The 26,015-nt window shown below is 42.8% G+C and overlaps 1 protein-coding gene across 2 annotated transcripts in view; it reads right to left on the reverse strand.

Moving 5' to 3' along the window:
- Positions 1–4,753: 4,753 nt before the first annotated feature.
- NLRP3 (NLR family pyrin domain containing 3) overlaps positions 4,754–26,015 on the reverse strand; it is a 32,455-nt gene continuing 11,193 nt past the window's right edge. For both annotated transcript variants that reach the window (XM_070517996.1, XM_044778082.2), the window contains exons 7-11: positions 24,526–24,696; positions 23,007–23,177; positions 9,693–9,863; positions 9,023–9,193; positions 4,754–6,016 (exon numbers count right to left, since the gene is read on the reverse strand). In XM_070517996.1, coding sequence (XP_070374097.1) covers positions 5,917–6,016; positions 9,023–9,193; positions 9,693–9,863; positions 23,007–23,177; positions 24,526–24,696 — 784 coding nt within the window. In that variant the 3' untranslated portion in view covers positions 4,754–5,916. The remainder of the gene's footprint in view (positions 6,017–9,022; positions 9,194–9,692; positions 9,864–23,006; positions 23,178–24,525; positions 24,697–26,015) is intronic.

A 26,015-nucleotide genomic window follows, 5' to 3' on the forward strand; every position in this document is an offset into this window, starting at 1 on the left:
CACGTCTGGTCAGGATAATGACAAGAAGAAGATATGTAAGAGCTGTCATTCGTGAAGTAAACTAAAGGAAACAGTAATCTCAAACTGTTACAATCTTATGACTGAAGGCGTTCTCGCTGTGCCTGCTACACTGGATTTATTTTAAATTAAACATTGTATTTTGAGATAGTTATAGATGCATATGCAGCTGTAAGAATTAATGAAGAGATCCCAGGAACTCATCACTCTGTCCCTTAGAGGTAACATCTTGCAAAACTGTGGCACAATGTCGCAGCCCAGCACATTGACATTGATGCACACCAGATGCAGGGCATTTCCATCCCACAGGGTCCGTTGTGTTGCCTTGTACAGCCACGCCTTCTGCCCTCACAGCACCATCACCTCCCTTAAGTCCTGGCATCAGCTAATCTGTTCTGTGATTCCACACTTTTATAAATTCAAGAATTTTATACAAATGGAACTATACAGCAAGTAACCTTTGGGATGGACTTTTTTCAATCAGCATAATTCTCTGGAGGTTCATCCAAGTTGCTGTGTGTAGCAATAGTTTGCTTCTTTTTTACTGCCAGGTAGTATTCCATGGTATTGATGTACCAGCTCATCTCATCATTCACCCATTGAAAGCCATCCGGGTTGTTTCCAGTTTGGGTCTGTGATGAATGAAGCTGCTATAAATATTCACGAACAGGCTTTTATGTGATTATTAGATTTGTGTTTCTCTGCAATAAATGCCCTAGAGTGCAACTGCTGAGTTATGTAGTAAACACACGTCTAATTTTGTAAGAAATTACCATATCCTTTCCAGAGTTGCTGTACAATTTATCATTCCCACCAGCAACCTGTGAGCGATCCAGTTTCTCTATATCCTTGAGAGCATTTAGTGTTGTCACTACTTTTTTTAAATGTTACCCATTCTGACAGACATCTAATGATATTTCACTATGGTTTTAATTTGAATTTCCCTGATGACTATTGATGATAAACATCTTTTCATCTTTCCTCAGCATGTCTTCTTCAGTGCATCTTGACTTTTGCCTATTTTTTAATTGTTTTGTTGTTGAGTTTGAGATTTCAGCTCACATCCATTTATAAGAAAAACTCCCAAGAAAGTGGGTACAGAGGAAATATACCTCAACATAATAAAGGCCATATGTGACAAGCCTACAGGTAACATCATACTCAATGGTAAAAAGCTGAAAGCTTTTCCTCTCAGATCAGGAAGAAGACAAGGAAGATGCCCACTTTCCCCACTTTTATTCAATATAGTTCTAGAAGTCTTAGCCAGAGCAATTAGGCAAGAAAAAGAAACAAAAGGCATCCAAATTGGAAAGGAAGAAGTAAAACTGTCACTATTTACAGATGACACGATACTATATATAGAAAATTCTAAAGACTCCACCAAAAACTGTTGGAACTAATAAATGAATTCAGTAAAACTGCAGGACACGAAATCAATATACAAAAATCTGTTGCATTTCGATATACTAATAACAAACTATCAGAAAGAGGAAGTAAGAAAACAATCTCGTTTACAATCACAACAAAAGAATAAAATACCTAGGAATAAATTTAATCAAGGAAGTGAAAGAACTGTACACTGAAAACTATACGACACTCATGAAAAAAATTGAAGACACAAAGAAATGGAAAGATATTCCATGCTTGTGGATTGGAAGAATTAATATTTTCAAAATGTCCATACTACCCGAAGCCATCTCAGATTCAGTGCAATCCTTATCAAAATCCCAATGGCACTTTTCACAGAACTAGAACAAATAATTCTAAATTTTATGTGGAAACACAAAAGATCTTAAATAGCCAAAGCAATCTCGAGAGAGAACAAAGCTGGAGATATCACACTCCCTGATTTCAAAATGTACTACAAAGCTATAGCAATCAAAACAGCATGATACTGGCACAAAAACAGACACACAGATCAATGGAACAGAATAGAGAGCCCAGGAATAAACTCATGCATATATGGTCAATTAATTTATGGCAAAGAGACCGAGAATATACAATGGGGAAATGACAGCCTCTTCAATAAATGGTGTTGGGAAAACTGGACAGCCACACAAAAAAATGAAACTAGAACACTATCTAATACCATACACAAAAATTAACTCAAAATTGCTTAAAGATTTGAATGTAAGACCTGAAAACATAAAATTCCTAGAAGAAAATGGAGGCGGTAAGCTCCTTGACATCCATCTTTGCAATGCTTTTGTGGACCTGACTCCAAAGGCAAGGGAAACAAAAGCAAAAATAAATAAATAGGACTACATCAAACTAAAAAGCTTTTGCACAGAAAAGGAAATCATCATCAAAATGAAAAGGCAATGAGAATGAGAGAAAATATTTGCAAACCATATATCCGATAAGGGTTTAGCATCCAAAATATATAAAGAACTCATACAACTCAAAAGCAAAAAGCCCAACAACCCAATTAAAAATAGAACAGAGGATCTGAATAGACATTTTTCCCAAGAAGATGTACTGATGGCTGATAGGCACATAGAAAGATGCTCAATATCACTAATCACTGGGAAATGCAAATCCACAATGAGATATCACCTCATGCCAATCAGAAAGGCTATTATCAAAAAGACAAGAAATAACAAGCGTTGGAGAAGATGTGGAGAAAAGGAAACCTTCATATTCTATTGGTGGGAATGTAATTTGTACAGCTGCTATGGAAAACAGTATGAAGATTCCTCAAAAAACTAAGAATAGAACTACCATATGATTCAGCAATTCCACCACTGGGTATTTATCTGAAGAATACAAAAACATGAATTAAAAAAGATACCTGCACCCCCATGTTCATTGCAGCATTACTCACAATAGCCATATATGGAAACAACCCAAGTGCTCACGGATGGATGAATGGATAAAGAAGATGTGGTGTATATATCAATGGAATACTACTCAGCCATAAAAAGGATGAAATCTTGCCATGTGCAACAACGTGGATGGACCTTGAGAATATTATGCTAAGAGAAATAAGTCAGAGAAAGACAGACACCGTATGGTTTCACTCATACGTGGAATCTAAAGAGAAACAAAACAAATAAACACACAAAGCCAAACAAAATCAAATTCATAGATACGGAAAACAGAGTGGTGGCTGCCAGAGGTTTGGAGGTGGGGGACATGAGTGAAGGAGTTCAAGTGTATGGTTATGGATGGTAACTAGACTTTTGGTGGCCAGGAGACTGTAGTGTATACATATGTTGAGTTGATGTACACCTGTGGCTTATATAATGTTATATACCAATTTTACCTCAATAAAAAATATGGTATATTTATATATAGTGTACTATGTGATGTTTTGGTATAAGTACATGTTCTGAAATAATCACCACAATCATGCTGATTAACATATCCATCATCTCACAATGTTGGCCTTTTCCTTTTTGTGTGTGTGGTCGGAAGATCTACCCTCTTAGCAAATTTTGAGTATATGATACAGTATTGTTAACTAGAGTCACATTGTTGTGCACGTAGCTTTACTTTTAAAATTTGTCTCCATCACATTTGGAATTTTTTGTGTCATGTGAGTCAGAAATACAATCTTTCTGTGTGCATGGCTATTTGTTCCTGCCAGGTTCACTGACCTTCCTTCCTTTCCTCCCCAGTTTCATTGTCACAAATAGCATTTCCATGCGCGCCTGTGCCTGGCATGAACTGTGTCCTGCCTATACCACACCGCCAGTGATCATAGCTCCTGGATGTGTAAGACGGCAAGTCCTCCTATGTCATCAAAGTCTTCCTGGATACTCTTTGCCCCCTATTTTCCATACATTTTAAAAATTATCTTTCTCTATTCTATGAAAATCCCTGTTAGTGTCTTAATTGCAATTACATTGAATTTTAGTTTCGGGGGACAAAGACTGGCATTGTCATGCTTTTGAATCTTCCCATCCGTGAATATGACACGTATATTTACCATTTGGGTCTTCTGTTGTATGATTTTTATGCAATTTTTGATAGATTTATTCTAGGTACCTGATAAATTTTGTTAGTATGATTAGTAGGAGTTTTATTACATTTTAAATTGCAGGTGTTTAGGAAAGCTGCTGTTTTGATTTTTTAACTTTTCACTTGGAAATAATGCCAAATGTACAGAAAAGATGCAAGAATAAGAATGGTATAAAGAACAATCCCATACGACCCTCTCACCCCCCAGGATTTACCCATTGTCAACACTGACACTCTTGCAGAATACGGCCCGCTGCCCTTTTCAGCAGAACTTCCTCACTTGGGGTTTGTCTGGTGTTCCCCGAGATTAGACTCTGGCTACGTGTTCTCAGCCAGATCCTACTTGGGTAATACTGGTTTCTTCTCAAGTTCTCGCATCTGAAAGCAGAATCCACCTCTCCTCACTGAGGTTGTTTCTTAGATGCTCAGGGCCCTGTCCAATCTCTGCTCTTTATATAGTGACTGTGTTTCTTTTATAACTGCTTAGCCAACTGTGGAGAGATACTTTCCGAGCACACGAGAGCCCTGCTCTTCGTTCGACTTCCTTTGTAGGTTTAGCATCCATTACTGCTTCGTGCCCAGAAGTTTTGCTTTTCCTCTTTCCAGCTTAGCTTTGTGTTTTTAATCACATTTTATCCTGCATGTCAAGGTGTTTGTAGTGGGGGTCTGTGTGCAGTAGCTCACCTCACTAAGATGCAGAAAACAAACACCTAGATCAGACTTACTCAAAAGCGTTGGTCCTGGACCAGGCACAGAGTTTGCACCAGAGTATGAATCACATACTGCTTCCTTTATTGAGAAAGTCTCAGCTTGAAAAAAGTCAGCTTATCTAAAAAGCACACTTGGTAATGTGGTTGGTTTACATTCTTGCACAAGCTGCTTATATCAACAGTTCACACTTTGAGTAGCATTGGCCTGGATGGCTCCTTCACAGGAAGTACTGTTTCCATCCTGAACAATTCCATATGGCTCAAGAGTTGCCCCATGTGTAGAGAAGCAATTTATTAATATTTATTAGTGATTTAATGCTGTGTGAAGGGCGTAAATGAACTTCTCCCGGGATGAGATAAATCCAAGATAAGTTCTTATAACTGAAGGCAAAACACATTTTTACATAGTACTTCTTTTTGTGGCTGTAGCCTCATCTCCTCTAAAACCTTCCTCTGCTTGATTTTCAACCTCCTGTCCTAGCAGAGCTGAAATTTCCATCAGAGTTAGGGTGAGGGGATTTTTTTTTCCCATTCATTACAATTTAAATCATTTGGCAAAGAGATTTTAAAAATTCATAAAGAAATTTAATTTATCTTTAGTAGTTTAGATAAATAAGTAAAAAGATTTCTAGGCACCATCTTTTAAAATTAAGGAAAGCACACAACTCAATAAATATAACAAAGTTTTTGTATCTTCTGAATTATCAGCGAGCTACAATAAACACGAATTATTTTATTAGAAAATAAAACTGTTACAAAAATAAATAAGTTACTGCCACAAAATTGCAACATAATATACAGTTAACTCGTCCTGTTTACCGTCAGTTAAGAACAAGATGGCAGGAGTGATGATATGGGCAAAATAAACAGAACAAAAAGAAGGAAAGATCTGAGGGAAGAAAATTTCGAGAAGAAAGCACAAAGAAAGTGCTTTATTGAAGGAGTTCATTAATGAGATCACCAAGAGGAGCACACCCTCGGAGGAGGCGATGTGATGAGAACTACATCCTCTGGAGGATTCTGTGGCCCTGCTGTCTTCGACCCAGGGCCAAAGGAGGCACTCACACTCTCTCCTCAAAGGCACCACCCGCAGGCTTTCGTCTCCCACACGGACCAGAAGAACTGCAGAGCTCTGGTCTAACCCTGATGGAGGACCATCCCTCCACTGGTCCACACCGGATGGCACAGCCAGAGAACATGGGCGTCCAGCAGCCCCACGCTGTCGCTACCACGAGGGCTCGAAGACCACAGTCAACTCGGGCTTTTCTTCCTGCAGTGTTTCCAATGCGCATTTTGTCTCATAATTGAAATACATTTCACACAGACTGTAAAGACAAACAGAGAGCCTGGGTTATTCTCTCCAAATGACACTCAGAGTTTCTGGCCTTAACAACCCCATCTCCTCACCCGCCCTAACCCCATGGGCTTCCTCGCTCTCCGCTGCCACGCTTCATGCCTGATGTGGTTGCTGTTATATTTTTAACCTTCGAGTCTGGCAATGTTTGAACATATGTACATGTGGAGGGAACAGTATAATGTGCCCCCACGTGCCCATTTCCCAGGTCTGACAATTAACAGCTCCTGGTCAGTCTTGTTGCTTCTGTCTCCCTCTCGCTCCTCACATCATGGACTATTTTAAACACAGCGTTTCACACACCCATAAATGCTTCACTGAGTGACACTAAGTGAAGAAAGCTTTTAACAGCATAACCACAATCCAATTATCACACCTAAAATAGTTAATAATCCTTAGTATTAACCTATGTTCAATCAGTGTCTAAATTTCCTCAACTGTCTGATAAATTTTTCATATTATGTACGTTTAATCAGGAGCCATATAAAGTCCACACATTGCAGTCGCTTGGTATGCCCCTCAAGTCTTCTTGGATATAAGTTCTTCCTTCTCTTTTTAAAAAGTTCCCTCACAACTTAAGTCAGAAATCAGCCCTCTGACTTGCATCGTTTCCAGCAATCTCGATTAGCTTGTGTTGTGGACTGAATGTCTGTGTTCCTCCGAAGGTCGTATGTTGAAGCCTTAACCCTCAATGTGATGGTTTTGGAGATGAGCCCTTTGGGAGGTGGTTAGGGTTAGATGAGGTCATGGGGGTGGGTCCTCGTGATGGGATTAGTGCCCTTGTAAGAAGAGACACCTGAGTGCACACTTCTGTCTCCCTCTCTCTGTCTCTCTCTCTTTCTCTCTCTGTGCCATGTGAAGACACAGCAAGAAGGCGGCCACCTGCCAGCCTGGAAAAGAGCTCTCACCAGAAATCGGATCAGCCAGCACCATGATCTTGGACTTCCCACCCTCCAGAACTGTGAGAAATTAATGTCTGTTGTTTAAGGCGCCCAGGCTATGCTATTTTATTATGGCAGCCCGAGCTGACGAGACAGGCTGATTGCTTTCCCAGTCCATTTTGAGCCTGTCACTCATCTCCAGAGTGCCCTTCAGGGCTGGCTCAGTGACCCCACATGCAGCAACGTCTCCAGCTTCATCCTGACCAACCCCTCCCTTTGTTTCTCTGTTTCTCTCAGCACCGGGAGTGTTGGCTTTTCCTGCAGCCAACATGCCCCTCTGTGTCTGCAGAAGGATACAATGTGATCTGAATTTCTATTTATTCAAACCTGCATTCCAGTCAGTGCTCAGCCTTGACAGAAGTCCCTGGGCTAACAGAATTTATATTCTTGTGGTGAGATATAGAAAGCAAACCGGAAAATGGCATAGCATGTACGATGGTGGTCAACGCTATGGAGGAAAATAAGCAGATAAGAGGGAAGAGCATTGTGGCCTGTTGTTTTAAGTAGGATGGTCAGAGACAGACTCTCACAGAAGACCTTTAAGCAGAGAATTTAAGGATGTGTGAGAACAAGCATGTGACTATCAAAAGGGAGAGAGTTTCAGGCAGAGGGAACAGCAAGTGCAAAGTTCCAGAGGTGACCGGGTTTTTGTGAAACTGCAAGGAGACTGGTATGAGTGGAGCAGAAGGAATAAGGGTGAGGAGAAGACAAATTTGCAGAAGCAGTGGGGGCAGATCACATGGGGCCTGAGGCGCTGCCGTGAGTTAGTGGCTCTTACGTGATAGGAAGTCTGTGGAGCATGGTGGTAGGAGTAATATGTTCTGACTCACATTTTAGCTACACCCTCCATCTGCTATGGTGAGAAGAGTAGACGCAGAGCAGCCTGGCAGAATGCCATCAGGACAGTGCAGACAAGAGGTGACAGTGGCTTGAACCAGGGTGGAAGCCATGGAGCTGGCAAGAAGTGGTCAGAGAGTGGGCCTGCTGTGAAGCAGAGCTAACAGGACTTGCCAATGGATTGGATGTGTGCATAAGGAAGAAGAGGCATCAAGGACGACACCAGGAGTTTTTGGCCCGAGAAATTCAGACCAAGTTTCCACTGACTGAGGTGGGAAGATGCAGGTTTTAGACAGAGAGGAACAGCACAGGCTCGGATTTGCACGCGTGATGTTTGGGAGGCTTGCTAGACATCAAGTGGAAGGTCAGACAAGCATCGGGACAAAGAACTCATGGCGATATAAATTGGGAGACACAGCACATATATAGTAAAGCCAGAAGCTTAGATGGTGTAAATGAGGGAGAAAGTGTAGAGAAGAAAAGTCACCCCAATGCTTGAGACCTGGGGACTCAGCGTGTAAAGGTCAGGATGATGAAGAGCAGCGAAAAGGAGACTGAGCAGAAGCAGCCAATGAAGTAGGAGAAAATCCAGAGAAGAGCGTGTCGCCCCGAAGCCGAGTAAAGGAACTGTCTTCAGTGGAGAGTGGTGATCAGGCCAGAGACCAGCCAGGAAGCTCTTCCCAGAGAGGCAACGGTGCCTCAGTGGTACCACTGATAGTGGAAGGGAGCCATTGGTCCTCACAACTGCAGCTAGGCTGAATTTTATGGAGTCCCTGATCTGGATGTTTCTGGAGCACTCTCTTCCGTTTAGAATCCTCAGAAACAAGACTGACGGTACCTCCAGTACACAAAGACCATTGCAATTAAGATGACCCAGAGACTGGTCTCATTCTTGCACAAAGCACAGTCCCTTGCACAGAAATACAATTCTATTCAGCCACTTTCATCGGGACTTATGCTTCTTTCAGGGAAATAGATGAGAAATCTTCTCTCGCCAAACTGAACCTTGATTACTCTAAATGTCTGGATGAAGTTGAACATACAGTTCATGACTCATATACTCCTTTAAAAAATCTACAGCTGGCCCAGGCCCCACCTCATTCTGAGTGCAAGTGAGGCCGTCCCGGATTCTGGGACCCAGTCAACGTTTACTGATGACTCTGCACGCTGCCACGTGCAGCTCTGCAGAGCACACCTACCCCAGGCTCCTTAGGAGGCAGCCCTGCTGTTTGAGCACTTCACAGAGCAGCATGACCCCCAGATCACCCAGGTCGTTGCCGCCCAGGCTCAGCTCCCGCAGGCTCTGGTTGGAGGTCAGCAGTGTGGACAGATCCCAGCAGCAGTGTGAGGTGAGGCTGCAGCTGTCTAACCTGCAAGAAGGAGGGTGATTTACAGAACTTGTGCCCGACCCTCCCCAGCTCGCCCAGGTCTGAGCCTGCGCCGTTTCAGACGCAGAGGAAGCACAGGAGGAACGAGCTTGGACCAGTGTTACAGACCCATGCTTATTCTTCCCTCCTCAGGTGGGAGCGTTTTTTCCAGTCTACTGGATTGTGCAGATCAAATTAGTGACAGCACTTTGCCAATTGATTTTTCCCAAATTCTATGTCCCCTCATGAATTTCCCTAAAATACTAGTGCCATTCTGCCCCACTCTTTTGTGGTAGAGAAATTTGTGGTGAGAGGAACTTCAGAACTTACCTTTACACCGTCAAAAAGTAGAATTCCTCCCAGTCTCACGATTCTATAATAAGCCAAACCCTGGGAGGACTCCATCTCTCCTCAGATACAGATGATCTCATCATCGTTCCCTCCAACTTCCCCCCACCCAGCCACGTGTGTGCCCATCACCCTAACAAGCTGAGGGACTTACTCCAACATCTGCAGCTTGCAGTTGGGGTGCGAGAGCCCCTCACAGAGCAGCTTGACCCCCGTGTCTCCAAGAGCATTGCCCCGCAGGTAGAGTTGCTTGAGATTGTGGTTGGCGCTGAGCACCGAGGACAGGGCTGGACAACAGCCTGACGTGAGGCCAGAATTCACCAACCTGTGGAAGGACAGGGAGAAGCATCCTCAGCGGCCAGCCTTCCTCAGACATGGCAGAGCCCTCTCACCACAGAAACCTCATCTCATCTGAAGATCTGCGTCCTTCAACTTAGAGGTCAGGAGCCAGCCTCTCGGATGTAATCTGAGGACAGCACGACTCCCTGCCGCTGGCCCCGTAAGAGAGACACACGATGGTCTCAGCAGATGTTTTGCTGGGATCAGTAGAAGAGACAGAACGAAAGCAAACTGATGCAGACTCCCTCCACGCTCCTCCTCCTTCTTACACACACTCCCTCTGACCACACATGCTCCTCACCACCACTTCTTCCAGAAAGACTCCTCAGTTGACCCTAACAATTCCCGCAAGCCTGCAGAGGCCTACCTTGTTTGATTCTTACATCAACCAGGCAAGCGGGCAGTGCCGCTGCAACTATTACTTGACTTTTACAGATTAGAAACCTGAGTCCCATCAGATCATGTTTCTCTCGAGGTCAAAGAGCAAGTGCGTGGTGGAGAGGGGACCCGGACATAAGCTTTCCGGTGTCGTCCGCCCTCTGTTGCCCCTTCTGTCCAGCCCCTCCTCCTCCTGCACTGTAAGGGCCTCTCAGAACACAAAGCCCTAGGTTGCATTTCACTTCACGGAATTAAGATCTTTGATGTACTACTCTTGGGTCTAGTTGAGGATGTTCTATCACGCAGCGAGAGCACATGGGCTCTGAAATAGAGAGCTGTGCAGTCCTGCATAGGAGTCAGAGGGTGGACGCCATATACGCCAGGCCTTCAATGAAGCCTTGATTTAAGAACGTCTTGTGCCGTCACATTCCTTCCTGCCAGGATCCTTAACAACGGTACGTGTCTAAGCTCTAAGGTGACTTAGAATCAGATAAATAGAAACACAGAAAGAAGTCATTCAGACAGTGGAGCTTGAACAGATGACCACAAGGAGACAGAAGCACTTCTCCTCCCACTGGTCTCCATCCTCCAGGTCAAGGAGGAATCACAACGAACGAGGAAGTGTCAGCAGGACGAAGAAGGAAATGCAGCCCCAGAGGAAGGAGCAGAAACAAAGCACGTTTTGAGTGGCCTCCAGCTGCGAAGAATTTTTGTCAGGGGTCCTTAGTGAACATGCAGAAGGAAATTACAGGATCACTAGCTGTTATGGACTGAATGCTTGTGTCCTCCAAAACTCGTATGTTGAAACCTTAACCCCCAATGTGGTGACGTTAGGAGCTGGGGCCTTTGAGAGGTGATTAGGTCGTGAGGGTGGAGCCCTCATGATGGGATTAATTCGTCTATAAAAGTGACCTCAGAGAGCTCTCTCGCCCCTTCCACCATGTGAGGACACAGGGAGAATGTGGCCGTCTGCAAGCCATGAAGAGTCCTCACCAGAAACCAGATGATCTACAGACACCCTTATGTTGGGCTCCCAGCCTCCAGAACTGGGAGAAATAAATGTTTGAGCCACCCAGTCTATGGCATTGTTGTTATAGCAGCCCAAACAGATGAAACACACCGGCAAAGATGAAGAACTTTCCAGGAGCCTGGAGATGGTCATCAAAAAGGAAAGGAAAGAATATTTTGGAAAAAACAAGAAAAAAGAATATTTTGAAAGTTACATAATGGCAAGCTTTACCACTATTTCCAGAAAAGGACTAGAAGGGATTACGAAACAGATGTTTTAGGAACAGAGCACAGTGAAATGGCAGCAGTTACAAGCAGGCAAGTTGGTTTTGTTAAGAATAAGTCACATCTGAATTATCAGAATGTTGTTAACTATTGAGACTGAGTTATGGATAGATGGAGGACGTAATAAAATGTTTAGAAAATCAAGCAAACAAGTCTTACCAACCAATCTGCTGGATTAGAGGAATGTAACCAACATCATATATCTTGGTCTCAACTGACCCACTAACTCAGTTCTACATTTACTGAGCACAAATATCTTGTCATGTACTGTATTAAGTTAAATTATTTGGTTTCTAAAAATTTACTAATGATATACCTTATGTCACAAAAATGTCTCAAAGAAAATCGAGGAAGAAGATATAACATTTATTGAATATTTACTATGGCCTTGGCTGTCTGAGGATGACTTTAAATAGGATTATCTCATTGAATTGTTCAAAACCAAGATGCATGCATTGTTTTTGTCTCTATTTTTAAATGGAAAAACAGGATCAGAGAAATTACTTGAAAGAATGAGAAGGAGCTTCCTAGATGGACCGTGGGGGTAGGAGACTAAACTTAACTCTCCAGGCAGGAGGAAAGTGGTGAAAGAGTAGGTCAGGTGCTTAGAACTAAACAATAATTCAATACAACTCCAAATGGAGTGAACTGTGTGTTAGGCGAAGGGGCAGGGGCAGCCGTCCAGCACTGGTGAGGGACAGCCCCGTGTGCCAAGCCAAGGTATGCCACCTCCACTCTGATTTCAGAGAAGAACTTTCGAAGGTGTTTTGAGCAAAGGCTCAATATTATCAAATTTGCATTTTAGAAAACTCCCTTTGGTGTTGTGTGAAAAAAAAGGATAAGAGGTAGAGGGAACTGAAAGTGGAGAAAATTTAGGATTGTCCCCTGTTTACTGGCTGGTCAGCTTCCTGGAAAGTCCCACGGTTCAACAAGGCTGTAAGGAGAGGGCAAGAAAAGGACAAAAGGATGGGGTGGGAGTAGGTTACGGGAATTAAAACATGTTGCAAATGCTCAGTGTCTCACGCTTGTGTAATATTTGGGGGGGGGGGGCATTATATGCAGGCAGAGATAAAGGTCTAAAGTTCAAAAAAAGAAAATTTGCCTATACCTAACAAAATATAAAATGCCTAAAAGTTTTGCCTCATTAATTCCACTAATAGGCATCCACTCAAAAGAAACAGTCATACAGACATAAAGTTATATATATACACACATACACACTTTTTTCAGAATTGTTTGTAATAGTGAAAAAGTAGAAACCCATCCAAAGGTTCATCATTTACTGAGCAGCTAAATAAATTACCAGGGGGGCTGGCCCCATGGCCAAGTAGTTAAGTTTGCGTGCTCCACTTTGGTGGCCCAGGGTTTTACCGGTTCGAATCCTAGGCACGGACATGGCACCACTTGTCAGGCCGTGCTGAGGCGGTGTCCCACATGCCACAACTAGAAGGACCCACAACTAAAATATGCAACTATGTACTGGGGGGATTTGGGGAGAAAATAAAGAAGATTGGCAGCAGTTGTTAGCTCAGGTTCCAATCTAAAAAAATAAAACAAAATAAAATAAAATAATAAATTACCATAATGCCTACTATGGAATATTATACCCAAATCTGTAGCTCTGTATATACTAGCATAGCAATGTATCCACAATAAGTGAAAAAAAGCAAATCATAGGAAAGTATTCACATTACTTTTCCAGTTTTGACAGATAGAGGATTATGGGTTGAATTGTGTCCCCCAAAACTTTTTATGTTGAAGTCCTAGCCCCTAGTACTTCAGAATGTGACCTTGTTGAAATAGGGTCACTGAAGATGTAATTAGTTAAGATGAGGTCATTAAAGTGAACTTTAATCCAATATGAGCTGTGTCCTTACAAAAAAGGGAAATTTGGACACAAAGACAGACACGCATCAGCACAGGAAGAAAACCATGTAGAGACAAAGGCTAAGACTGAGGTGGAGCATCTACAAGCCAAGGAATGTCACAGATTGCCAGCAAACCACCAAAAGCTGGAAGAGAAGTATAGAACAGATACTTCCTCACCGGCATCAGAAGGAACAGCCCTGCTGACACCTTGATCTTGGACTTTTAGCCTCCACTACTGACAGACAATAAATTTTGGTTGGAACATTCTATCCAACAACAGCAGACTACACGTTCTTCTCAAGCACACATGAAACATTTTCTAGGATACACCATATGTTAGGCCACAAAACAAGACTTAGTGAATTCAGGGTTGAAATTATACCAAGTATCTTCTCTGACCACAGTGTTATGAAACTAGAAATCAATAACACTATGAAAACTGGAAAACTCAATACATGGAAGTTAAACAACACTCTCCTGAACAACCAATGGGTCAGAGAAGAAAGTATAGAGGAAATAAGAAAAGTATCTTGAGACAAACAAAAATGGCAACACAACATACCAAAAGTTATGGGATGCATCAAATTAGTTTCAAGGGGAAAGTTTCTACCTATAAATGCATACATCAAGAAAATTGAGAGAACTCAAATAAACAACTTAGCTTTATCCTCAAGGAACTAGAAGAACAGACTAAGCCCAAAGTTACCAAAAGGAAGGAAATTAAAAAAAATTAGAGCAGATGTAAACAAAAGAGAGAACAGAAAAACAGTAGAGAGATTAACAAAACTAAGAGTTGGTCTTTGAAAAGATAAACAAAATTGATAAAGCTTTAGCTATACAAACCAAGATATTAAGAGAGAGGACCCAAATCAACAAAATTATAAATGAAAAGGAGAAATTACAACTGATAACACAAAACACAAAGGATCATAAGAGGTCACTATGAACAGCTGTAACCAAAAAGTTGGACAACCTAGAAGAAGTGAAAAAATTCTTAGAAACACACAGCATACCAAGACTGATCAAGGGGAAATGGAAAATCTGAACAAATTACTAGTAAGAAGATTGAATCAGTAATCAAAAAACTCCCAACAAGGAAAGGAAAGGAAGATGGCTTCAATAGTGAATTTTATCAACATTTAAAGAAGAATTAATGCCAATCCTTCTCAAAGTTTTCAAAAAAATCAGAGGGGGAAACACTTCCAATATCATTTTATGAGGCTAGCATTACCCTGATGCCAACCAGATAGGACACTACAAGAAAAGAAAACGACAGGCCAACATCCCTGATGAACATAGATGTAAAAATCCTCCACAAAATACTAGTAAACCAAATTCAGTAGCACATTAAAATCATTAACCATGATGAAATGAGATTTGTCCCTGGGATGCAAGGATATTTCAAAATACACAAACCAGTAAATGTGATACACCATGTTAACAAAATGAAAGATAAAAATCATATGATCATCTCAAGAGACACAGAAAAACCATTTAACAAAATTCAACATCCATTCATGATAAAAAAAAAAAAACTCAACAAATTAGGCATAGACAGAATACATCTCAACATAATAAAGGCCATATATGACAAGCCCACAGCTAATATCATACTCAATGATGAAAGGTTGAGAGCTTTTCCTCTAAGATCAGGAACAAGAAAAGGATGCCCACTTTGACCACTCCTATTCAGCATAGTACTGGAAGTCCTAGCCAGGGCAATCACTCAAGAAAAAGAAATAAAAGGCATCAGAAGCAGAAAGGAAGAAGTAAAACTGTCTCTATTTGCAGATGACATGATATTATGTACAGAAAATCCTAAAGACTCAACTAAAAAAGTGTTAAATCTGATCAATGAATTTGGTAAACTTGCAGGATACAAAATCAACATACAAAAGTCAGTAGCATATCTATACGATAATAACAAATTTTCTGAAAAAGAAATAAAGAAATCGACCCCATTTACAACAGCATCAAAAACAATAAAATACTTAGGAATAAGTTTAACCAAGGAGATTAAAGATCTCCACTTTGAAAATACAATATGTTGATGAAAGAAATTGAAGAAGACCCAAATAAATGCAAAGAAATCCTTTGTTCATAAAACAGAAGAATTCATATTATTAAAATGTCAATATTACCTGAAGCCATCAATAGATTCAATGAAATCCCTATCAAGACTTCAATGGTATTTTTCACAAAAGTAGAAAAAACACTCCTAAAATTTATATGGAATCACAAAAGACCCTGAATAAACTAAGCAATCCTGAGAGAGAACACAGAAAGAGGCATCACACTTCCTGGTTTCAAACTATTACAGAATAAACGTCTGTTGTTTAAGCCACCCCTTTTGTGATGCTTTGTTACAAAAGCTCTGGAAACCCAACACGTAGAGTATATTGAAATGGGTGGGTGGATGGACAGACAGATGAATGGATAAATGTTCACATATAACAAAGTATCTGGAAGTTTGCTCATCACCCGTTGGAAATGGTTCTCTCAGAAGTGGGTTGTGAAGGAGGTTTCACTTCTTACTTTATGTATGTAAATTATTTGATATTTTCACGCTAAGCATGTCTTGCATTTTTAATAAAAAACTCATAAGCAGGGCTTCCAGTTTCTAGTCCAGCATGTAGGAAGCTTGGAAGTCTGCACTCCGTCCTGGCAACAAGTTAAAAGCTGAACAAACTGACAAATCAACAGCTCTTCTCAGATCTGTGAGAGAAGTGTGGTTGCAGGGCAGTCTGCTGCTCCCAGGTTGGAGACGGAGAGAGAAGCAAACAGTGAGAATTACAGCCTGGGTCAGAAGCCCACAGGCTGAAACCTCATGGGAACCAGTGCCGGGTAGGGGAACCTGAACTACAACTGACAAGTAGCTGGAGGCTATCTGTGGACAGGGGCGAGAGACCAGAACTCCAGGGAGACCAGTCATTCAGGCAACCACCAGGGGCTCAGTGAATATCAGAGAAAAATCCCTTTGTGTTTCCTGCAGGGAGAGGGGAAAAGGAATCATTTAAAAATATACTAGAGCACTCTATGCTTCTGAGCAAGGCTTGTCCTCAGGAGAAACTAGGTAGTCAAAGCCTAACGAGCTGAGACATTATCAGAGCCCAAAGGACCTGAAGGAAGGGAAACACTCCACTCCTGCCCTCTCTAGCCATCCTGTCCCACCTATGGGAGTGGGAAAAAGCTGAGAAGCACTTGAAAAGCACTTAGAAGTCACAGTCCAGAGGTACAGGCTCACTAAAAGACTGAGACCTAATCACAGGGCTATAGAACGCTTCCCTCCCCCAACTCATCACCACATCACTAAAGGTCTATTGAAAGCAGATCCTTTCACCCAGTACATCATGTCCAGTATCAAGGAGGAATTACAAGACGTTTCAAAAGGCAATAAGGGTTTGAAGAGACAGAGAAAACATCAGAACCAGACTCGGCCATGTCAGGAATTTTGAAGTGATCAGAACAGGAATTTAAAACACCTATAGTTGATGCACTGATGGCTCTGATGGACAGCATACAGGAACAGATGGGCAATGGAAGCAGAGAGACAGAAATTCTAAGAACCCAAAAGAAATGCTAGAGACAAAGAGCACTGTAACAGAAATGAAGATTGCTTGATGGACTTATTAGGAGACTGGACATGGCTGAGGAGAGAATCTCTGACCTTGGGGATATCTCAACAGAACCTCCAAAAACTGACAAGTAAGCAGAAAAAAATAGACTGAAAAAAAGAACAAGACCTCCAAGAACTGTAGAACAACTCCAGAAGCTGTATGAGGGTAACATATATGTAATGGGAATACCAAAAAGAGAAGAAAAACAGAAAGGAAGAGAACATTAGTAAAACACTAATGACCAAGAATTTCCCCCAAATTAATGCCATTAGAGGAATAACTTATCAAGCACCATGAAAAGCCATGGCATCACAACAAGAAAATAACATTTCTCCAGAGTCTAAACATAAGTCATAGAAGATTGTGATCCGACTGATAAAGAATTCAAAATAGCTGTCACAAAGAAACTCAATGAGCTACAAGAAAACTCAGAAAGGCAGTTCAATGAGCTCAGGAATAAAATCATTGACCAGAAGGAATATTTTACCAAAGAGATTGAAACTCAAAAAGAGAATGAAACAGAAATTCTGCAGCTGAAGAACTCAATAAATGAGATGAAGAATGCATTAGAAAGCACTGGAAATAGAGCAGACCATATCAAAGAGAGAACTAGCAAGTTCGAAGATAGAAATCTAGAAATCATGCAGGTAGAAGAGGAGAGAGAAGAAAGATTTTTTTTTTAATGTAGAAATTCCACAATAATTATCCGAGTCCTTTAGAAAGGGCAGCATAAGGATAATGGAACACAAAAATATCTACAAAAAGCCTACAGCTAAGATCATACTTAGCGGAGAGGAACTCAAAGCATTACTACTAAGATCAGGAACAAGACAAGGATGTCCCCTCTCACCACACCTTTTCTTCATCATACTGAAGTCCCAGCTAATGCAATAAGACAAGAAAAGGAAAAATATATAGATTGGGAAGGAAGAAATAAAACTGTCTTTGTTCACAGATGACATGATCCTTTATACAAAAAACCTGAAAGAACTGACAAAAAAAACTCCAAGAATGAATGAAAAAACGATTACAGCAACTTTGCAGGATGCAAGGTTAATATGCAAAAATCAATCACTTTCCTGTATGTTAGCAATGGACAAGTGGAATTTGAAATAAAATGCAGTACCATTTATATTAGCACCTCCAAAAATGATATATTTAGGTATAAATCTAACAAAATATGTATAAGATCTACATGAGGAAAACTACAAAACTCTGATGAGAGAAATCAAAGAACAAAATAAATGCACAGATATTCAGTGTTTACGAACAGGAAGACTCAATATTGTCAAGATATCAGTTCTTCCCAACTTCATCTAGATTCAGTGCAGTCCCAATTAAAATCCCAGCAAATCGTTTTTGGTGTATATCGACAAATTAATTCCGAAGTTTCTATGGACAGGGAAAAGACCCAGAACAGCAAACACAATTTTGAAGGATAAGAACAAAGTTGGAAGACTGACACTACTCAACTCCAAGACTTGCTCTTAAGCAACAGTAACGAGGACAGTGTGGCATTGGCAAGAGGATTGACAAATAGATCAATGGAACAGAATAGAGAGCCCAGAAATAAGACCCACATAAATACAGTCAATTGATTTTTGACAAAGGAGCAAGGGCAATACTACAGATCAAAGATGGTCTTTTCAACAAATGGTGCTGAAACAACTAGACATCCACATACAAAAACAAAGACTCTAGACACTGATCTTATACCCTTTAAAAAAAATAAATTTAAAAAATTAACTCAATTTACTAAATGTAAAATGCAAAACTATAAAACTCCTAGAAGATAACGTAGGAGAAAGTCTAGATGACCTTGGATTGAACAATGACTTTTTAGATACAACACCAAAGGCAAGATCCAGGAAAGAAAAAATTGATAAGTTGGACTTTATTAAAATTAAATTTCTCTTCTCTGTGAAAGACAGTGTTAAGAAAATGCAAAGAAAAGCCACACTGGGAGAAAATATTTTCAAAAAATGTATCTGATAAAGGACTGTTATCCCAAACATACAAAGAACATTTAAAACTCAATAATAAGAAAACAAGCAATTCAACTAAAAAATGGGCCAAAGACCTTAACAGACACCTCACCAAAGAAGATATACAGATTGTAAATAAGCATATGAAAAGATGCTCCACATCATACATCATCAGGGAAATGCAAATTAAAACAACAATGAGATACCACTATACATCTATTAGAATGGCCAAAACCTGGAGCACTGACAACACCAAATGCTGGTGAGGATGTGGAGCAACAGAAACTGTCATCACTGGCAGTGGGAATGCAAAATGGTGCAGCCACATTGGAAGACAGTTTGGCACTTTCTTACAAAACTAAACGTTCTCTTACCATATGATCCAGCAACATCACCTCTTGGTATTTACCTAAAGAAACTGAAAACTTAACATCCATACAAAAATCTGCACAAAAATGTTTATGGAAGCCTTGTTCATATTTGGTTAGAAGCAACCAAGATGTCCTTCTGTAGGTGAATGGATAAATAAACTCCATCTAGACAATGGAATATTATTCAGTGCTAAAAAGAAGTGAGCTGTAAAATCATGAAAAGACATGGAGGAACCTTAAAGGCATGTTACTAGTGAAAGAAGTCAACCTGAAAAGTCTACATATTATATGATTTCAAAAATATGACATTCTGGAAAAGGCAAAATTATGGAGGCAGTAAGAGATCAGTGGTTGCCAGGGGTTGAGGGGAGGGAGGAATGAATAGGCCGAACATAGAGGATTTGGGGGGCAGTGAAACTACTCTGTATGATACAATAGTAGATACATGTCATTATACATTTGTCCAAACCCGTAGAATGTACAACACCAAGAGTGGACCCCAATGTACACTAATATCACTTGGGTGATAATGATGTGTCAATGTAAGTTCACCAGTTGTCACAAATGTACCACTCCGGTGGGGAATGTTGATAACGGAGAAGGCTGGGCATGTGTGGGGGCAGGGGATATGGGAAATCTCTGCATCTTCCTTTCAATTTTGCTTTGAACCTAAAACTGCTGTAAGAAATAAAAGCCTCTTGAAAAGGAAAAAAGCTCAAGAGCATTATCTGGGTTTAAGACCTGTTTTGGGAGCCATCTGAATACAAGTCGTTTTTGAAGCTGAGGGTTATGTGAGAGTTCCCTAGGAGCGTAGAAACAGTTAGTAAAAAAGAAAACCAAGCAGTGAAATCCCCAGACCACAGGAAGAGAAGTCATTGCAGGACCCTGAGAAGCAGAAGCTGTAAAATTAGCAGGAAGGACTGAGTGGTGTCCCCAAAACAAGATAGAAGGGTTTCAAGGAGGGGAGGATGAGTAGAATTAAGGGCAACAGATGTCAACTAAGATAAAGACTGGGAAGGATCTGCAAGAGCCGGAACCAGGATCGCTGAGGGTCCACTGGGAGGCGGTGCTCTGGGGGCTTCCCTCTGTCTGCTCTGCAGGAGCACTCCGCCCCCAGCTCCTCCCCTTGCTCCTATCCCGCCCCACCCGGTTCCTCCCCTGGCTCGTGGTGTCGCTCCATTCAGTACCTGCTCCCATGTCACCTGCCCGAGAGGCATTTGCTGAACACCGGGGCGAGGAAGCAGCCCTCACTCTCTCTCCGGTTTTATTACAGCACCTATTGGTATTGTGCACTGCTTTGTTGGTCTAACATCCAGTGTCTGTCGCCCCCTATAAGAATGTTTGTGAGAACAAGGTGTTGGTCTGTTTTACTGACTGCCATCGTCAGCACCCACAGCTGAGCCCACAGAGTGCCTGGAAAATAAAGCGCCTAAATCATGTGCTGAGCAGATCAAGAGCAGCAGCAGCCGAATTGCTGAAGGAGAAGAGAACGGGAGGAAACAGAGGCATAAATAGACCTCTCCAGGGAAGAGATGCGGGGATATCTGAGGATGGGCTGACAACACAGGTCCGAGAGGGATCAGAGCCTTGTGAGCATACACGCGTTTTAGTTATGGGCTAGCGGATTACTCCTCAGGGAAGGCCCTTCCTGCCATGGTTTGTCTTGGATGCTGACCTGGTTGGCATTTGTATCAGTAATATGAATGAAGACATCGACAGTTTGCTTGTTGGATGTGTAGCTAACATTGACAGAATCACAATTCAAAAATGTGTAGACAATGGGTCAGAAGAAAGGTAAGATGAAATTTAGCAGAGCTAAAGGTGATGCTCCCCCCCAGGTTGGAGAGGGGGTGACAAAGAAGCCCTGTAGAGAGCCGCTGTCAACACATCCAGCATTGCACTGGCGCTGGGGAGCGGGCGGTGGGTCACACTGGGCTGTGTCTACATCGGGTTCCACTGCCTTCCATCTGCGTGTCCTTGGCCAAAGGTCTTAAGCTCTCTGAGCCTCATTTTCTCCTCTTTAAATTGGAAACACTGATACCTACTTGGTATCATTTTTATGAGGCCAACTGAGATAACCCATGGAAAGAACAGGGAAGAGCAGTGATGTGTGGTGAAATGCATGATTATCAGTAGGTATTTTTGTGGTGTAATAAGAAATATACCTGGTCTTTGTACCCACTTCCTGGCCCATAGCTTCTAAAACCTTGGGATTTCCTGAGTGACAGGAGCGTCTTTTACTTTTCAAAGGAGGCCCTTTTGATCACACCTGAGTTCATGCTAAGGAGGGGACTTAAGGTGGGGCCCTGGATAGCCTCAGGATGGAGCTGGTCAACAGAAAGACCAAGTGATCAGAGACTTGGAGCTTTCAGCCCCACCCTCCAGCCTCTAGGAAGGAGTGGGGAGGAAGGCTGGAGATTAAGCTCTGTAAAATCTCTGCACAATGAGATTTGGAGACCTTCTGAGTTGGTGAATGCATCCATGTCCCGGCAGGGTGGAGCACCCCAACTCCGTGGGGATAGAAGCTCCTGTGCTCCAGACCCTTCTGGACCTCTCTGTGACTCTTCATCTGACTGTTCATTTGTATCCTTTATAATATCCTTTGTGATAACAGATATGTAAGTAAAGTGCTTCCCTGATTTCTGTGAGCTGTTCCAGCAAATTTTCAAACCCAAGGAGGGGGTTTATAGCCAAGTCAGGAAGAAGTGTGAGTAACCTGGGGACACACTGCTTGCAACTGTCATCTGATGTTGGGGGTAGAGGGGGCAGTCTTGTAGGACTGAGCCCTCACTCTGTGGGGTCTGCACCACCTCAGGGTAGTTAGTGTCAAAACTGAATTGACTTGTAAGACACCCAGTTGGTGTCTGCAGAGAATTGGCTGTTGGTTGGAGAAAACATGACAGTTTACTGCAGAATTCCAACATGAACTCATGATCTGACGTGACTGCCAAAAACATAAGGAAATCCAGGCTCCACCAGTGACAGTCCAGCGCCCGGCCCCAGGAGGAGAAGTTTCCACTGCACATCTCTAGGAATAACGGGCTCAGGTCGGGCACTGTGCTTCAAACAGGGACATTAACAGACCAGCCCCTTCCTAGGACTGAACAGGTGAAGGTGCTAAACCACGTCCTAGCCGAGGATTTAGAGCCGCCCAGGCAGAGGTGGGAAGACGCAAAGTGTGCATGCCGTCTCTGGGGAACTGAGATCCGCATCTCAGCAGAGCCCAGGGGACCGATGCACAGCCACAAAGCAGGTGCTGTGTGGAAACAAGAACCCTCTCCTCCTGCATGGCTGCATTGCGCAGCGGTGACCGGGGTGCTTGGAAGCATTCACACAGAACGGGGCTGTCCGTGAGTGTCTTGGAAGCAGGTGTTTCCTCAGTGCGGAATTGGGCTGCACGATCCCTGAGGCTTCTTTCAACTCTCAGAATCTCCAGTTCCATGGTTATAAACGCCTTGCTAGCGGGAGGTAGTACCTAGTGCTTCAAACCACTTCAGATATGGTGTCCTGTGTTCTCTACCCTCCACTCCCTCTGATTAACCTTTTTTAGAATAAGCCCCATCCACTTTCCAAATAACGCATTCCCGAAGAGAGTGGCTTGTCTGCCAAGACTTACCCCAGTACCTGCAGGTTACAGCGTGGATGCTTTGCTTTTTCACATAAAATTCCGACTCCCGAGTCTCCCAGGGCATTCTCTCCCAAGTAGAGTCTGATCAGGGAATGGCTGGTGCTCAAGACAGATGCGAGATCCTCACAACAGGCCGACGTGAGACAGCAGCCGACCAACCTTCCACAGAGACAGCAGAGTGTCACAACCACTCTCTCCCACCCTCTGCTGTGGACCCGGGACGCACTTGTCCTGTGCTGCCTCGAGTCCAGGCCACACGTGGGAAGAGTGCATCCAGGCTCCATACTAACACTTTGTTTCCTTTTCTGTTTGGTGTAACAGCAAGTGGACCCCTTCCAAGCCCACGCCAATGCTACATCTTCCCAGATCCCTACACTTATTTTTATTGTGGTAAAAGACACATAAAATCTACCACTGTAACCATTTTTAAGTGTATAGTTCAGTGGCACTAAGTACATTCACATTATTGTGCAACTGTTACCACCATTCGTCTCCAGAACCTCTTTCCACCACCACAACCCGTAACTCTGTCCCCATTAGACACTAACTCCCCACTCCTCCGTCCCCCAACCCCCAGCGCTCACCATTCTACTTTCCGTCTCTATGAATCTGACTACTCTGGGGACCTCATATAAGTGGGATCCTACAGTTTCTGTCCTTTTTTTGTCTGGCTTATTTTGCAGAGCATAATGTCCTCGAGGTTCACCCGTGTTGCAGCCTGTGTCCAAATTCTTTTTAAGGCTATACATGTGGATGCACCACATTTTTTTAATCCATTCATCCACTGATGGACATTTGGGTTGTTTCCGCCTTTTGGCTATGGTGGATAATAATGCTATGGACATGGGTGTACAAATACGTATTTGAGTGCCTAATTTCAACACTTTCAGATATATACCCAGAAGCGGAATTGCTGGATCATATAGTAATTCTATGTTTAGTTTTTTGAAGAACTGGCATACTGTTTTCCACAGCAGCTGCACCATTTTACATTTCCACCCGCAATGCGGGGTTGTTCCAGTTTCTCCACATCCTCACCCACACTTGCTATTTTCTGTTTTGTTTTATATAATAACTATCCTAATGGGTGTAAATTGGCCCTACCATCAAGTTCTTCCTTCGCTTCTTCAGAATTCAATTCTCCCAGAAGCACTGAGTGAAAGGCTATGTGGTTTTAACACCATTTCCTGTTTAGACCTCCCAACCAAGGGCTTGTCATGAAGCCCCCAAACGCTCCCAGAGCAATGCACCGCCTTGGCTTTATTTTCTCAGCTGGGCTGTGAAAACCTTAGAGGCAAACAGGATTTCGCTGATGGTTTAAGTTCCCTCCGTGGCTTAGAACATGGCTTTCCCCCAGCAAACACTGACTGAGTTATTGACAAACACCCAGAGAGACACGCCAGGAATCTTCTGAGGAGCCAGGGTGTTCTCCCCCTGAGACTCTGGCCCATTGTGGCTTGCTGAAGCCGCAGCTCACGCTTCGTGGAGGAGCTCAGCTCAGACTCACCAGAGCGTCTTCAGGTTGCAGAAGAGATGCCTCAGTCCCACACAGAGAAGTCTGATTCCGAAGTCTCCCAGGGCGTTGTGGCTGAGATCCAGCTCCACCAGCTTCTGGTTGCTGCTCAGGACTGAGGAGATGTTGAAGCAGCACTGATGGGAAAGCCAGCACCGGCCTAACCTTCACGCCAAGTACAGAAGCAGAAAGCGTCAGAACACGGCTGCTATCACCGCCCTCCCGTCTGTGCTTGTTTTCAGCACCATCAGGGGCACCCGTGTTCTCATGTTACAAATGGGAAATTTTAACCAAGTTCTCATGAAAGCATCATCTTATCAGAAACTCTGAATACAGCCCAAAACATATTGGGAAGTTAACTCAGGATCCCCAGCTCACGGCCCGAGACCACAGCTGCTGAGCACATGGGTGAACTCCCTCCATCAACAGGGGTCAACTGTCAAATGTGTAAATGGCATGTTCCTGTTTCGTTCATGAGAAGGGTATGAGCCTGTGGGCCCATGTCTTCACCACATGTTCAAGCAGGGGAACACCTTTCTCCCTAGGGTGGAACCACTATGTCCCTGCTATGCTGTTTGATGATTGAATCCCAGCCCTCCAGCTGCACTGAAGGGAGAAGCAGCTCTGATTCTGGATTGGTTTTCAACCACATGTGCACACACAGCATCACCACCACCAACACCACCACCACCACCACAAATAACAATTTGTCCCTGTCATAGGAGCGAGGAAAATATTCCTGCTCCTTTCCATGCCAATCATTCATATGTCTTGGAGCTTGTTGGCCACCTTCCTTTCTGGCCCCATCTTCACACCAACTAGAAGCAAATGGACAACTAAATTTCTATTTATGCACAAAGCATCTTGTTATCACCCATGTCTCCTGTTTGTGTCTCACTCTCTGGAATCACACAGGGGCACCCACAGAGGTGATGGAGAGAGTGGTGTGGGATGCAGGTGGAGAGGCAGGTTAGATGCCCAAACCAGCCAGAGCCTTGAAGGCAAGAAGAGGATTCATAACTTATCAAAAGAGCAAAGAGAAAGCATTTAAGCAAGGAATGGCATGATCATCGTGGGGTTTTCTAAATAACCCTCTGACTTTCACTTCTGTGTGGAGAATGGATTGGTAGGCAGCAGAGCGGATGTACGGAGACCAAACAGCCAATACCAACTCAGTATGCATCTCTGAGCACTAAGATGTGCTGAGACATTTGTCCAGACATTCTAGAGACATTGGCAAGACAAACACGAATCCTGTCCTGGGAAGCTGATGATCTTGGAGACCTTTGCCGTATCCAGGCAAGGGATCATGGTTGTTGGACCTGGGCTGGTGGAGTCAGGATGAGGAAAAGTGGACAATGGCTTGTACAGTAGGTAAAATTGATGAGATTGGTGTTGGGGTAAGTATGATGAGCAGGAGAGGGAGGTATGAAAATGTCCTAGAGCGGTAGGCTTTGACACTGGCTGCGTAGCTTGTCAAAAAT

Source organism: Equus asinus, chromosome 9 (assembly GCF_041296235.1).
Source record: "Equus asinus isolate D_3611 breed Donkey chromosome 9, EquAss-T2T_v2, whole genome shotgun sequence".
NCBI lineage: Eukaryota > Metazoa > Chordata > Mammalia > Perissodactyla > Equidae > Equus > Equus asinus.